Here is a 13,416-nt window from a genome sequence, read left to right on the forward strand (position 1 = left end):
GCTTTTTTTGACACTGACATATGCATTTGTAGAAAACAAATGAAAAGGATTGATTTTATCTTCAGTGGTGTGAGCCAGCTTGAAGGTGGGGGTGTGAAATTTGGGAGCTTCCTCTGCTGATTCTGGAGAGCAAACGTATGACTAGCTTGTGTGTATGTGCATCATTTTATTTCATAGCATTTCTTTCAAAATTCATTTTTCTAAAACTTGATATTTAGGCTTAAGTTATGATATAGTCTTGGGCAATGGGGTGCAAGGAAGCTTTTCCTTCTGCCTCAGTTGCCTCTGGAACCCAAGCTGTGTTCCGGGACTCTCTCCGAGTTCCGGAACACTCTCTGTGTGTTCCGGGCCTGTCTCTGAGTTCTGGAACACTCTCTTGTGTTCCGGGACTGTCTCTGAGTTCCGGAACACTCTCTCTGTGTTCCGGGACTGTCTCTGTGTTCCAGGACGCTCTGTCTATATTCCAGAACACTCTCTCTGTGTGTTCCAGGACACTCTCTCTGTGTGTTCCAGGACACTCTCTCTGTGTGTTCCAGGACACTCTCTCTGTGTGTTCCAGGACACTCTCTCTGTGTTCCGGGACTGTCTCTGTGTTCCAGGACGCTCTGTCTATATTCCAGAACACTCTCTCTGTGTGTTCCAGAACACTCTCTCTGTGTGTTCCAGAACACTCTCTCTGTGTGTTCCAGAACACTCTCTCTGTGTGTTCCAGGACACTCTCTCTGTGTGTTCCAGGACACTCTCTCTGTGTGTTCCAGGACACTCTCTCTGTGTTCCGGGCCTCTCTCTGTGTTCCGGAACACTCTCTCTGTGTTCCAGAACACTCTCTCTGTGTTCCGGGCCTGTCTCTTGTGTTCCGGAACACTCTCTCTGTGTTCCGGGCCTGTCTCTGTGTTCCGGAACACTCTCTCTCTCATGTGTTCCGGAACACTCTCTCTCTCATGTGTTCCGGAACACTCTCTCTCTCATGTGTTCCGGAACACTCTCTGTCTCTTGTGTTCCGGAACACTCTCTGTCTCTTGTGTTCCGGAACACTCTCTGTCTCTTGTGTTCCGGAACACTCTCTGTCTCTTGTGTTCCGGAACACTCTCTGTCTCATGTGTTCCGGAACACTCTCTCTCTCATGTGTTCCGGAACACTCTCTCGCTCATGTGTTCCGGAACACTCTCTCGCTCATGTGTTCCGGAACACTCTCTCGCTCATGTGTTCCGGGCCTGTCTCTTGTGTTCCGGAACACTCTCTCTCTCATGTGTTCCGGGCCTGTCTCTTTTGTTCCGGAACACTCTCTCTCTCATGTGTTCCGGGCCTGTGTCTTGTGTTCCGGAACACTCTCTCTGTGTTCCGGAACACTCTCTCTGTGTTCCGGAACACTCTCTCTGTGTTCCGGGCCTGTCTCTTGTGTTCCGGAACACTCTCTCTGTGTTCCGGGCCTGTCTCATGTGTTCCGGAACACTCTCTCTGTGTTCCGGGCCTGTCTCTGTGTTCCGGGCCTTTCTCTGTGTTCCGGAACACTCTCTCTGTGTTCCGGGCCTCTCTCTGTGTTCCAGTACACTCTCTCTGTGTTCCAGAACACTTTCTGTGTGTTCCGGGCCTGTCTCTTGTGTTCCGGAACACTCTCTCTGTGTTCCGGGCCTGTCTCTGTGTTCCGGAACACTCTCTCTGTGTTCCGGGCCTGTCTCTTTTGTTCCGGAACACTCTCTCTCTCATGTGTTCCGGGCCTGTGTCTTGTGTTCCGGGCCTGTGTCTTGTGTTCCGGAACACTCTCTCTGTGTTCCGGAACACTCTCTCTGTGTTCCGGGCCTGTGTCTTGTGTTCCGGAACACTCTCTCTGTGTTCCGGGCCTGTCTCATGTGTTCCGGAACACTCTCTCTGTGTTCCGGGCCTTTCTCTGTGTTCCGGGCCTTTCTCTGTGTTCCGGAACACTCTCTCTGTGTTCCGGTCCTGTCTCTTGTGTTCCGGAACACTCTCTCTGTGTTCCGGGCCTGTCTCTGTGTTCCGGGCCTTTCTCTGTGTTCCGGAACACTCTCTCTGTGTTCCGGGCCTCTCTCTGTGTTCCAGTACACTCTCTCTGTGTTCCAGAACACTTTCTGTGTGTTCCGGGCCTGTCTCTTGTGTTCCGGAACACTCTCTCTGTGTTCCGGGCCTGTCTCTGTGTTCCGGAACACTCTCTCTGTGTTCCGGGCCTGTCTCTTGTGTTCCGGAACACTCTCTCTCTCATGTGTTCCGGGCCTGTGTCTTGTGTTCCGGAACACTCTCTCTGTGTTCCGGAACACTCTCTCTGTGTTCCGGAACACTCTCTCTGTGTTCCGGAACACTCTCTCTGTGTTCCGGAACACTCTCTCTGTGTTCCGGAACACTCTCTCTGTGTTCCGGAACACTCTCTCTGTGTTCCGGAACACTCTCTCTGTGTTCCGGAACACTCTCTCTGTGTTCCGGAACACTCTCTCTGTGTTCCGGAACACTCTCTCTGTGTTCCGGAACACTCTCTCTGTGTTCCGGGCCTCTCTCTGTGTTCCAGTACACTCTCTCTGTGTTCCAGAACACTTTCTGTGTGTTCCGGGCCTGTCTCTTGTGTTCCGGAACACTCTCTCTCTCATGTGTTCCGGGCCTGTGTCTTGTGTTCCGGAACACTCTCTCTGTGTTCCGGAACACTCTCTCTGTGTTCCGGAACACTCTCTCTGTGTTCCGGAACACTCTCTCTGTGTTCCGGAACACTCTCTCTGTGTTCCGGAACACTCTCTCTGTGTTCCGGAACACTCTCTCTGTGTTCCGGAACACTCTCTCTGTGTTCCGGAACACTCTCTCTGTGTTCCGGAACACTCTCTCTGTGTTCCGGAACACTCTCTCTGTGTTCCGGAACACTCTCTCTGTGTTCCGGAACACTCTCTCTGTGTTCCGGAACACTCTCTCTGTGTTCCGGAACACTCTCTCTGTGTTCCGGAACACTCTCTCTGTGTTCCGGAACACTCTCTCTGTGTTCCGGAACACTCTCTCTGTGTTCCGGAACACTCTCTCTGTGTTCCGGAACACTCTCTCTGTGTTCCGGAACACTCTCTCTGTGTTCCGGAACACTCTCTCTGTGTTCCGGAACACTCTCTCTGTGTTCCGGAACACTCTCTCTGTGTTCCGGAACACTCTCTCTGTGTTCCGGAACACTCTCTCTGTGTTCCGGAACACTCTCTCTGTGTTCCGGAACACTCTCTCTGTGTTCCGGAACACTCTCTCTGTGTTCCGGAACACTCTCTCTGTGTTCCGGAACACTCTCTCTGTGTTCCGGAACACTCTCTCTGTGTTCCGGAACACTCTCTCTGTGTTCCGGAACACTCTCTCTGTGTTCCGGAACACTCTCTCTGTGTTCCGGAACACTCTCTCTGTGTTCCGGAACACTCTCTCTGTGTTCCGGAACACTCTCTCTGTGTTCCGGAACACTCTCTCTGTGTTCCGGAACACTCTCTCTGTGTTCCGGAACACTCTCTCTGTGTTCCGGAACACTCTCTCTGTGTTCCGGGCCTCTCTCTGTGTTCCAGTACACTCTCTCTGTGTTCCAGAACACTTTCTGTGTGTTCCGGGCCTGTCTCTTGTGTTCCGGAACACTCTCTCTCTCATGTGTTCCGGGCCTGTGTCTTGTGTTCCGGAACACTCTCTCTGTGTTCCGGAACACTCTCTCTGTGTTCCGGAACACTCTCTCTGTGTTCCGGAACACTCTCTCTGTGTTCCGGAACACTCTCTCTGTGTTCCGGAACACTCTCTCTGTGTTCCGGAACACTCTCTCTGTGTTCCGGAACACTCTCTCTGTGTTCCGGAACACTCTCTCTGTGTTCCGGAACACTCTCTCTGTGTTCCGGAACACTCTCTCTGTGTTCCGGAACACTCTCTCTGTGTTCCGGAACACTCTCTCTGTGTTCCGGAACACTCTCTCTGTGTTCCGGAACACTCTCTCTGTGTTCCGGAACACTCTCTCTGTGTTCCGGAACACTCTCTCTGTGTTCCGGAACACTCTCTCTGTGTTCCGGAACACTCTCTCTGTGTTCCGGAACACTCTCTCTGTGTTCCGGAACACTCTCTCTGTGTTCCGGAACACTCTCTCTGTGTTCCGGAACACTCTCTCTGTGTTCCGGAACACTCTCTCTGTGTTCCGGAACACTCTCTCTGTGTTCCGGAACACTCTCTCTGTGTTCCGGAACACTCTCTCTGTGTTCCGGGCCTCTCTCTGTGTTCCGGAACACTCTCTCTGTGTTCCGGTACACTCTCTCTGTGTTCCGGAACACTTTCTGTGTGTTCCGGGCCTGTCTCTTGTGTTCCGGAACACTCTCTCTGTGTTCCGGGCCTGTCTCTGTGTTCCGGAACACTCTCTCTGTGTTCCGGGCCTGTCTCTTGTGTTCCGGAACACTCTCTCTGTGTTCCGGGCCTGTCTCTGTGTTCCGGAACACTCTCTCTGTGTTCCGGGCCTGTCTCTTGTGTTCCGGAACACTCTCTCTCTCATGTGTTCCGGAACACTCTCTCTCTCATGTGTTCCGGAACACTCTCTCTCTCATGTGTTCCGGAACACTCTCTCTCTCATGTGTTCCGGAACACTCTCTCTGTGTTCCGGGCCTGTGTCTTGTGTTCCGGAACACTCTCTCTGTGTTCCGGGCTGTGTGTCTTGTGTTCCGGAACACTCTCTCTGTGTTCCGGGCTGTGTCTCTTGTGTTCCGGAACACTCTCTCTGTGTTCCGGGCCTGTCTCTTGTGTTCCGGAACACTCTCTATTGTGTTCCGGGCTGTGTCTCTTGTGTTCCGGAACACTCTCTCTTGTGTTCCGGAACACTCTCTCTTGTGTTCCGGAACACTCTCTCTTGTGTTCCGGAACACTCTCTCTTGTGTTCCGGAACACTCTCTCTTGTGTTCCGGGCCTGTCTCTGTGTTCCGGAACACTCTGTTGTGTTCCGGAACACAACAGAGTGTTCCGGAACTTTCTCTTGTGTTCCGGGACTTTCTGTTCCAGAACTCTCGAGTAGGGTGTCGTTGCCCTGCACTGCCAGTGCTGAGCCTGGCACCCTGCAGTGCTGCTGCTCCTCCAGCTCTGGCTCTGTTGCTTTTCCTTTTTTTTCATCTTTGATGTGAACATCTTGGCATGGACCAAAGCAAGGTATTTGTAGTCTTTTAAACAGGAGGAAAGCTTTACTTTACAAGTTGAATGTTTAAGATTACAATTAAGCAGCACTTAAAGTTATCTATGTTAAGGTGTTCGCTCAAGTGAGAAGAATTTTCATCCTTTTCTTTCCCATAGAATAAAACTGACAAAGAGAAGGAAGAGAAGTATTCTCCTAAAAACTGTAAATTGCGACGTATGTCAAAACCACCGTTTCACACCAGCACATCACCAGAGACTGGGCCCAAACTTGACAGCACTGAAGCCAAAAATACCGAACAAGCTCCAGTTAAATCAATAGAAATTACTTCTATCATTAATGGACTACAAGGTATTGTACTTAATTTTTTAATTTTTTTTTTCATTCTGTAAATGGCTTTTAAACAGTAGTAAATGACAATGTAGAACAACTGATGCAACTGTACACTTGAGTCTGTCTGGCTAATTATAAGATCTTCTGAAATAACCTTTGAACAAAAGCAATATTTGCGGTTTCTGAAAACAGATATTGTGGATTCAGTTCATGTTAACAGTTTGAAGAATTACATCCTTTGTTTTGCTGTCCTTTTTTTTTTGTTTGATACACAGCAAAGCATTTTTGCTTCCTGTATTATTTCTCAATATTTATTTTTTTATTTATGTAATTTTTAGGAGCCATGACTTCACACATACCCCTTGAAAAACTGAATTAATCAAGCTAGGTTTCCTGTCAGCATGTCTGCTGTTCCCAACATTGTTTTCCCCTTCCCACACATATACAGCAGCATTATAGTAACTAGTTATTTCTCTTTGTCCTTAGTTTAGTGCATGCCTTCGGAAAAAGAAATCATGCATGGTATAAGTAGTTTGGGTAACCACCAATTTTTGTGAGATTTGTATGAATTTAATAATTTTTCAGATTTAACTTAAATGACATTGGCCACTGGATTCCAAATTTGTAGGTAGAATAACAGTCAACATAATCTATTAAGCTTCATTTCCTGAGGAAATGAGAAACAAAAAAGCAGTTAGCGGTGATGATAATGATAGTATTATTAGTGCTACAATTAATCTGTAATTAACTTCTGATTACAAAAGCACAATTTGACATACACTCTCTAATATTTTGGAAAGCTAAATGTTTTCCATATTACATAATTCTTTTCCAGAAATGCTTTTAATTGTATGCAATTCTCTTATAATTTAAGTCCACATAGATTCATGCTGGGGATTAACTTTTTTCTGGTACTTGCAGGTTTTTGGTTTTAAGTATGAAAGGCTCGAATGTTTTACTTTTCCTTTTTCCTCCAATTTTAGAGCTTCTTGCTCAAAACTTTTTACTTTTTTTTCCCCTCTACTAGAGTGAATAATGCTTTTCAGCTTTCCTTTGAAGGGTGCAGCAAAGTAAATAGGTTGAGAGGAAAACTTGATGGACCTCATTTTTTGTTGTTTTTTCAGATGTTACATTCTTGGCTTTTCTTTCAAATAGCAAATTTTGATACCTCTTACATTAGTAGTGTAGTTTGATCCTCTGTGTTATGAGAAAGACAAGTGTTAGAAGTCCATTTTAAGTGATAGATAGATTTTAAGTGTTAAGATATAGATAGATAAAGTTCTTGGAACTTTAGGCCAAGATGTCTACCATAAATGTTTAATTAGAAAAATGCAAACAACACTGAAAGGGTTGTGTAAAACTTGCTTTCAGATTGAGTCTTAGGCAGGATCTTAAATTCTACTTTAACTTAAAACAAACAAACCAGGAAAAACACCTGCGGTGACATTTCTCAAGGTATTTTGTCCTGTACATCTCTTCTCTCTGTTAGTATGCTCTTCTCTAAGTTAATTCTATTTCAGTTAAACCTTTTTTTAAAAAGTTAATTCAGCTTTGATCATTTCAGTGAATTTTGTTGACAGTTTTGCTTTTCTTCTCTGTCATTGGTTACATTGTTATCTTTAAAGAGGTGGTGAGTTTTAGTGAGGAATTGAGAATGAGAAGGGCAGTAGGAAGAGAAGAGTTAAACTGGCTATGTCAACAAAAATGGATGAATTACAAATCAAGGAGTTAACCATGTATTTCAGCCAGTTTTCATTGTTTCTCCTTGTATCCCTATCTCTCCCCATTAAATGGGCGTTATATCTTTATTCTTCTTTTCTCAGTTTATTTATTCCTGACCCTGAGTTTTCTTACTGTTGTCCTACACTCTTAACTGTTCATATATTTCTCCAGGTGCCTTTCGTTATTGCTTTCCCTTCATTTTTCCAGGCAGGTGATCAGGTTAGTTTGTTAGAGATTATCCAGTGTCTCTGGTGTTCTGTCCTTTAGACAGAGTGGATTCTCCAGGGAAAATAGTGTCTCTGTTCTGGGGTTTGGGAAAAGGCAGATAATAGTAGTATTTGTAACCCATCAGAAATAGAGTTTTTATGTTAAACACATTTTTCAACTTCTGTTTTGGTTAGTTATGCAGAAGTTTGTATTTTTTGGATTAATGCACTCTATGTTCTCTTGACCTCTTCAGAAATTCCTGATGTACTGTATAATAAAGAATATTCCTAGTTTCCGATCTAGCCTTTGTACCTTCTACTAGAACAGGAAATAAGGTTTCGAATTCTTCAGGAGGTACAATTTAAAACATGCACTACTAGAGATCCCTGTAGCATGTGTTCATATCTGTACAGTTTTCTTTAGTTGTTTTTTTAAGAAACCTTTGTAACCAGAATGAAGACAAACTTTTCTCCTCCCCCCCCCCCTTTGGCTTTTTATTTATTTATTTATTTATTTATTTATTTATTTTTAATTAGCCTCTGAAAGTTCTGATGATAGTGAGCAGGATGATGACCAAAGTGCCCCGAATGTACATGCTGATGGCAAGGAGGAATCTCAACATGAAGCTGTAAGCCAAGATAAAAACGAACTCTGTCTAAAAGAAGAACAGAGTGGTTCATCCCTCCCAGAAGAAACTAAAACTCTGACAGATGTCGTAGTGCCCAAGTCGGGATCCAAATCTCCTGAAGGATTGCGAAAAGAGATGGAAGAGTTATCTGAAGATACTGACTCCGATGGAGAGGATGAAGCTGCAAAGAAGAGAAAGGATGTAAAAAAGGAGGTGGTAGATAAAACAGCAAAACCACAGGTAAAACGTGGTAAACGAAGATACTGTGTTGCAGAGGACTCCTTAAAGACTGTGTCACCTAACAGAAAGGACGAGAAGCCCAAAAATAAAGACTCCCTTAGTTTAGAAAACAGCAGTAACAGCTCCTCAGATGAAGATGAGGAAGAAAAATCTAAACTGAAAATCACTCCAACTAAAAAGTACAATGGCCTAGAAGAGAAAAGGAAGTCTTTACGGACAAGTACTTTCTACTCAGGATTTTCTGAAGTGGGAGAGAAAAGAATAAAGCTTCTCAATAACTCAGATGAAAGACTTCAGAACACCAGAGCAAAGGATCGAAAAGATGTCTGGTCAAGTATTCAGGGACAATGGCCGAAGAAAACGCTGAAGGAGCTGTTCTCGGACTCTGACACTGAAGCTGCTGCCTCCCCTCCACATGCTGCTCCCGAGGATGCTGCAGCAGAGGAGCAGCTTCAGACTCTTGCAGAAGAAGACATCTCTTTGCCTAGCTCTGAACTTGAAAAATCTTTGACAGCTAGTGTGGATGTTAAACCTGTTGAGGAGAAACCGACTGAAGTGGGTGAAAAGAAGGTTGAATTTCCAAGCAGTGGCAGTAATTCAGTGCTGAATACTCCTCCTACTACTCCTGAATCACCTTCATCTGTAACCGTGACGGAGTCCAGCAGACATCAGTCCAGTGTCACTGTTTCTGAGATGCTGCCGCCAAATCAGGAAGAGATACGAAGCATTAAAAGTGAAACAGATAGCACAATAGAGGTGGACAGTGTTGCAGGGGAGCTGCAAGACCTCCAGTCTGAGGGGAATATTTCTCCAACAGGCTTTGATGCCAGCGTCAGCTCCAGTAGTAGTAATCAACCAGAGCCAGAGCATACTGAAAAAGGTAAAGGAAAGGGTAAACAGAGCTGTCTTCAACCTAACCAGCTCTCACTTTAGCATTGCTGATGTATTTTTATTCTGTTAATGGTTACACTGCTGGAAAGTTAGTTACTGGAGGAAGTAGTAGCCTGCTGCCTACTGCAAATGTCTGGAAATGGCATAATCATCTACTGAATAAAATATAGTCTGCCAGGAAGTTTCTTGCCCTTTCATTAGGAATTGTCATGGTTTCAATAAGCAATAAAGTATGTAAGAATAAAATTTATACTAGACCTGGCAAGAAGAGCCCAGAGCAAACTGTAATACATTGTATAGGGAATATTTATTATAGCAAGATGGATACATCTTGAGTACCTTGCTTACAAATAGAAGATGCTGTTTCTTACATAAAACTTCCATTCTCAGTAAGGTGTTTTTCTGGGGGGAGAAAGTGCCAATTACTGCAGGCTTAGGCAACCGTTTCAAACTTTCTTCCTATTAAATTAATGTTTAAAAAAACCCAAACAAGTCAAGATGATAACAAGCACTGACCTTATGAGCTGTATTTTGCTTTCAGATGTGATTTTGCAGATTGAAGTTCCTCTCCTGAGACCACTAGAGAACAGGGTAGTAAACACTGCCAGCACTTGTGCACGTGATGTCACTGCTGCCTGCTTTTTAACTGCTTGCAAGGCTGGGTCCAAAAGCCTTGTGAAAGGCACTGGCTCTTTTACAGTTCCATCAAAAATACAGCTACTTTCACTGTGTTACAATGCCTAAAAATATCATAATACAAAGGAAAAAAAACCCAGACCATGTCTGAATATAATCCTGAGATGACAGAAGTGGTTTCTTCATCTCAGCAGATTTCAGTTAATAATTAACTGAATTTTCACAAAATGCCCTTAAGGTGTTTTACCTTCATCATTGTGCTTGAATTGTTATTTTGAAAGAATGCAACAAAATGTGTTTCATTAAACAAAGAGAGTTTGGAAGAGGTGACTGTGTAGCCCTCACTAAATATACCTGTGCTGCTTTGTTAATTAAAGATGTGTAGGTTTAGAACTTGTTTGCTTTTTTTATATAAAAGGAAAGTATTGCCACATGAAAAAAACGTTACGCTATTGCACAGTATTACTTTTAATGCATTAGACTTTTAACTTCCTCCCTGAATTTGTCAGCATGCAGCCTGTTTTAGAAAACTGGGTTTCTTAATTTAATGGTTTTGTTACAGGAGTAATTTTAATCTGTAAGTCAGGTGGTAGTGGGGCAACATTTGAACATTTGTCCTAAATTTGTTCTTTTAACAGATGTACTAAAATTCTTTTATCTTCCTTTTCTACTTTTCCCCCTTGTAGTCACAAATACCAGTAGACTTTTTCCTTGGGTTTTTTTGTTTGCCTTTTTTTAGTTGGGTTTTTTTTTTAACATTGTCTAAGATATTTTTTTTATACTTCCAATTAATGTATTTACTGATCACAAGTGATAGTTTCAGTTTTTTCTCACAACTTCCAAGTGTGACAGGCTTTTTTTGAACATTTTTCAGTGCCAGTAGTTCTTCGTAAGTTTTTCAAATAAATGTGTTCTCGTTTAATTACAGGATTAAAATGAATAAAAATCCATGCGGTTCAAGAGAAATTCTAATGATGCATATGGGCAAATTAATTAAATAATCATCTTACACGTGCACTCTAACCAACACATTTTGTCCGCCTTTATCCTCCTTCACCTCCTCTTGTCAGTCTAAGTAGAAAGCTGAGCCTCATTAAGGATAGGCAGGAACAGTTGCATTGTTGTCTACAGACTTAAGCTCTAAAGTGATGTTTTTTGAAGCTTTTGACAAAAAAACAATGAAGTGCAAGTATTTATATTTTTTTTTCTTTCAGTTACAGTCTGTACAGGCCAAAAAAGACTTAAAGATGCTCAGGGAGGAGGCAGCTCCTCAAAAAAGCAGAAGAGAAGCCACAAAACATCTGTGAACAACAAAAAGAAGAGTAAAACTAGTAAGTACAGCAGCTCAGTGTGAAATCAAATGTGTGAAAGTACTGTGTCATTTGTTTGAACGATTGTAGGAGATGAAGTCTGGAAATAGAAAATGTGTTAGGACAAAATGTTCTCATCAGGGAATTCTTAATACTGTTTAAATGAAGAAACTACTCTTGCTGAATGCCAAAGTGTTTTTAAATGCCTTGTGTTATTTTTGGGCCTATTTCTACGAGGTCCTTAATATCGTGTAATTCAGGAAGGCCAAGAACAGCAAGTATTTCACACTTGGTAGAATTGGGAGAAGAATCTCTGTGGCACGATAGCTGCATGTTTTAGAGAAGAGACTGGGACGTGAATGAAATGATACTTCGTGTTTTCTGCAGGGTTAGTTTTTAGAGGTTAGTATCTCTTCCAGTAGCAAAAACGAGAATAATTCCAGAGGAATGCAGGCTCTGCTGTCTTCCTGTATGTGTTACATCTTCAGTACATAATGCAGCTGTTGCAGCTTTTTTGTAATTGTAGAGGCTAATTTGAATAGAAACAACAGTACTGGGAAAGATCAATAAGAGTAGAGGTGTATTAGAGAGACACATGCACACATGTTCACGAGACAGCAAGATGGATTACTGCCTCATCTCACTGTTAATAAAAAAATATAAGGGAACAGTCAACTAGAGAGTGAAGCCAGGAGGACAGCTGTAAAAATATGCAGTTAAAGCAAGGATAGAAAGCATATGCTATGCCTTTTTTCCTCTTTTCCTCCCCCTCGCCTTTCTTTTAACAGTTTTTCCTAGAAGTCTGTACTTTCTGGTCTGGTATTTGCTTTCACCCCACCCCTTCTTCCATGTTCATTGATCTCCTCTTCACATTCTCTCATCCTTTTTAATTCCATTTCGCTAATCTCTTCTTTCCATAATCCTTATTCCTTCCCTCACCCCAGGAATTAAAGTAACAAAACAAACTGAATTTGCAGAACTAATACACCCATTTTTAGCCTTGCTATTGTTCCCTTTGATTTGGTGAATTTATCCCTTTTTCTCAGTGTATGTCTTTGTCAGGATGCAAGCACTTCAAAGCTAGAATTGTTTCTTGTACCATGTACAATCCTTGCTACGTACCCACTCTTTTTCTTAGACTTCATAAATAGATAAAATGTAGAGTCAGTTGTGAGCAAAAATGTTTTTTGCAAAATTCAGGTGTACCAGTTAAAGATGCTTTTGTGGCAGCTTCCACCCCAGTTTTATTTTTTGTAATGCTAATCAAGCTTCATCCTTTCAATCATTATTCATAAATCCCGTCTTTTAGACAAATTGTTACTTTCCTTTGTGCGGTTTGATTAGAAAACTGCATTGAGTTCAGCCTGTCGCTTTATAGTTAAAACTTTTTCAGTGTGAGGTGACATTCCTCTGGTTTATGTCAGCTGAAATTTTTTTTTCTACGGCTGAAGAAACTGATCATCCATCGTGTTTGAGTATTTTTGTAGATGTGTGAATTCAGATTGTTGCTAGTCATTTTGGCACAAAAAAACCTAAAATAAAGGTGACATAACGCAAAGAAAAAGGCCAGTTGTTTACTCTTATTTCTGCTGTACATGTCCTAGGAGTACAGTGAAAAGTTTCTCTGTAACTGTTAGCTCTAAAACAGGATAGAGATTTGTATATATTGCATGCCATTTTAGAAATTAATATTAAAAAAAGATAAACAGGAGATAGGACATAACAATCAGTCATGCTAACTGTTCTAGAAAAAGTATAGCCCTGTAAACAGAAATACGTGGATGATTTTTGCACCCACATTGACACATTGGACTGCTTCCTTGCCTTATTTTCTAATGTAGGCAATTTATTTGTGGATATGGTTCTAAAGCAGCAAGTGTGATGCTGTCTTGAACCATTCAGAGAGCAGAGTGCACTTTCCCTGTACAGACCTTGAGCAGTCAGATTGTATTCAAGAAGCACCTTACAAGAAGAAAGTCCCTGCTCAGCTCCCTCATGGGCTTAGACACCCACTTTCAGCAGTGTACATACAAATATTCAGGACGGATTGTGGAGCCACAGTCTGGTACTTTTATCCGTCCTCTGGCTCCAGGATTTTGGCTCATACAAGTTCACGTAATAGCTATGAATCTACCTGCACAGCAACTTACTGGACAGTGTTTCCAATGCAAAGTTCCCCTTTTGCAGCCTGCCAGAATTAGAGGGGCCTCATTACATACCAGTTTTGTGGTCCTGTGTTTAGGCACTAGTGATGCAAAGAGAGAGCGGTGTGCCAAGCTTCTATACCAGGATGGATTATATAATTTTAGAGTAAAGGATTTTGGTCAAACTCCTGTTAC

At 42.7% G+C, this 13,416-nt stretch overlaps 1 protein-coding gene across 6 annotated transcripts in view; it reads left to right on the forward strand.

Moving 5' to 3' along the window:
* The window catches only part of ARID4B (AT-rich interaction domain 4B), a 101,024-nt gene that overhangs the window by 76,865 nt on the left and 10,743 nt on the right, over positions 1-13,416 (forward strand). For 4 of the 6 annotated variants that reach the window (XM_040597201.1, XM_040597200.1, XM_040597205.1 and 1 more), the window contains 3 exons: positions 5,269-5,461; positions 7,909-9,120; positions 10,982-11,098. In XM_040597201.1, the coding sequence (XP_040453135.1) occupies positions 5,269-5,461; positions 7,909-9,120; positions 10,982-11,098 (1,522 nt within the window). The remainder of the gene's footprint in view (positions 1-5,268; positions 5,462-7,908; positions 9,121-10,981; positions 11,099-13,416) is intronic. The other 2 variants (XM_040597203.1, XM_040597206.1) reach the window with 1 other exon arrangement.

The sequence above is a fragment of the Falco naumanni genome, chromosome 6, assembly GCF_017639655.2.
Source record: "Falco naumanni isolate bFalNau1 chromosome 6, bFalNau1.pat, whole genome shotgun sequence".
Taxonomy (NCBI): domain Eukaryota; kingdom Metazoa; phylum Chordata; class Aves; order Falconiformes; family Falconidae; genus Falco; species Falco naumanni.